Below are 2,500 nucleotides of genomic sequence, written 5' to 3' on the forward strand. Positions count from 1 at the left end.
TTTCACAACTATAAATATACATCATTAACAGTAATCTATCCAGCACTTACCAACAGCAGCATAACAACGCTCCGCTTCAGCCTTAGATGTGCTGATGAAGCTGGACACAATCTCAGCTGTGTGCTTCACCTCCTGCAGCATTAGCGTTGCTCGTTCCCTCACCGTTTGCAGTTCCTGATGAAGGAAAGAATAAATTAATAAAATTTAAATTAGTTTCTTGTGCTTTTGTATATCAACTTACATGGATATCTGGTATGCTGTTATAATGAAGTTCATTCAGAGAATCAGCTACTTCTTTTTGTGGGAATGAATAAACGACAAACAAAATACTTTTGTGCATTGCAATATGTCGCCATGAAAATATGGGTGTAGGAGTAACATTTGTCTATAGGTTAACCTTAGTTGTGAACCTGACCTGCTTCTTTTGAACTGCATTTAAGAGCTACTGTGAATGATCTTCAGTCATCACTCATGTGTGAGTTGCTCTTGCTTTCTATCTCTGGTTAGATTGGGTGATTTTACAATGGCAAACCATTTTTTTTTCATGATACCAAACTTGGCATGCACAAATAATAGATTCAGAGCTAACCAAAGACTTCCCATTTATGGCAGGTACTTTATGCTAGAGAAGGTTATTAAGAGTTTGTATTCGGTCACTGGATAAGAGAAGATAAGGACAAAGAGACAGGATAAGGCAGAGAAGATAAATTCTCACATCCAACACAGAAATGATCTTTAGTAAACTTTATTGTTATCTCTCTTGTTTGAATGTCAGGAAAACTTAGCAAAATACATAGCATAGACAAAAAAATATCTTTCAACATACAAGTCTTCTGTTGACTTTCCTCCCATGAAAACTTGAAAACATTTTATCTGCAACTTTCCTCTCACTCACTCACTCACTCTCACACACACACACACACACACACACACACACACACACACACACACACACACACACACACACACACACACACACACACACACACACACACACACACACACACACACACACACACACACACACACACACACACACACACACACACACACACACACACACACACACACACACACACACACACACACACACACACACACACACACACACACACACACACACACACACAAAAATTGCAACTTTACTCACCAAAAAATACATTCCTGCAACTTTCCTCACCTGAATATACTTGTTTGTAACTTTCCTCATACAATATACTTTCCTGTAACTTTCCTCACCTGAATATACTCACCTGCATTTTTTCTCATACATATATAATTTCTGCAACTTTCCTCACCTGAATATACTCGCTTGCAAATTTCCTCTTACATATTTAATTTCTGTGACTTTCCTCACCTGAATATGAATATTTCTGTATCTCAATATAACTTTTATTACTTGTTTCTTGTTTGAATAACTTAGCCAAAATATAAGTTGGTAGTCAACTCTAAAGCAACTTTCCTTGCTGAATATACCATTCTTGCACCTCTCCTTACCTGTATGTAATGGTGGTAATTTGGTCTGCTGGCCAGGAGGTTGCGATAGACACTTGTCATCTGCTTAATCTGGTCTTCCTCGATCTTGGTCTCTCCGGATTTTGCTTCACGGAATTCCCTAAAATAAAGAGGAGAGTAGTTTGGTAATCTTCTATTGATTTCTCAAAGTTAAATGTAGAAATTTGCACCGTTAAGTAAGTACAAAAACATTTATTTAACTGACCTCTCATATCCATATCAAGTTCTGAATTGCATGAACAAAGAAAAAAATTCTTTATAGCAGAGATCACATTCACTGTAATGACACTAGATTATGAAATTCTCAGCAAGGTGATATACAGCTAAATGACTCATAAAAGAGAAAAAAATATAATTTACAATATTTGCAACATGCAAAAAGCATGACTCCACGCATACCTTTCAGCAGCTTGGTATGTCTGTTTTCTTTGCTTCATCAAGGTCTTCCAGGCCTTGTATTCCTCTTCCAACTCTTTTGTTTTCTTCTTATAAGTTACAATCTTTTTGTGAATACTGAAAGCAAAAAATAAATAAACAATCTTTTTACAAATATACAATAATCAATAAAACATAAAGATCTTTGTACTAGTGAGATCCGATACTGTAGATGTCAATTGCTCTTTCAACACTTACAAAGTATAAGCTTATGATAGGATGCATTTCAAGCAATACAACAACAAGAACAACAAAAATCCGGTATTGGCCTACTTTTCTTTGTCTTCCCCCGGTTTGGCAGGAGATGGAGACGGACCCTCTACAACTAAGGGCTGGCCTGCCACTACATAGGACACCTGGCCTGCAATGTCCTCGGACTGCGTTATCAGGTCCAGCCGCAAGTCAGAAACGCATTCGTCCCCTTCCAACCTCTGCTCCAGACGACGCAGTGCCTCCCGAACACTTATGTCAATCAGGTGGCTTACCTTTGTTGTCTGTGGCATAGCCTTTGGAATGTTGTCAATTTGGTCTGTGGAAAGAGAAAAAGAGA

The 2,500-nt window shown here is 37.9% G+C and overlaps 1 protein-coding gene across 2 annotated transcripts in view; it reads right to left on the minus strand.

Annotated features, from left to right (window-relative positions):
* Positions 1-2,500, minus strand: part of LOC122255350 (uncharacterized) — a 6,574-nt gene that overhangs the window by 983 nt on the left and 3,091 nt on the right. For both annotated transcript variants that reach the window (XM_043019381.2, XM_086543264.1), the window contains exons 3-6: positions 2,224-2,479; positions 1,915-2,028; positions 1,498-1,615; positions 51-174 (exon numbers count right to left, since the gene is read on the minus strand). In XM_043019381.2, coding sequence (XP_042875315.2) covers positions 51-174; positions 1,498-1,615; positions 1,915-2,028; positions 2,224-2,479 — 612 coding nt within the window. The remainder of the gene's footprint in view (positions 1-50; positions 175-1,497; positions 1,616-1,914; positions 2,029-2,223; positions 2,480-2,500) is intronic.

This window comes from Penaeus japonicus, unplaced genomic scaffold, assembly GCF_977035675.1.
Source record: "Penaeus japonicus unplaced genomic scaffold, GWHDUDI00000001_assembly GWHDUDI00000013, whole genome shotgun sequence".
In the NCBI taxonomy this organism is placed as follows: domain Eukaryota; kingdom Metazoa; phylum Arthropoda; class Malacostraca; order Decapoda; family Penaeidae; genus Penaeus; species Penaeus japonicus.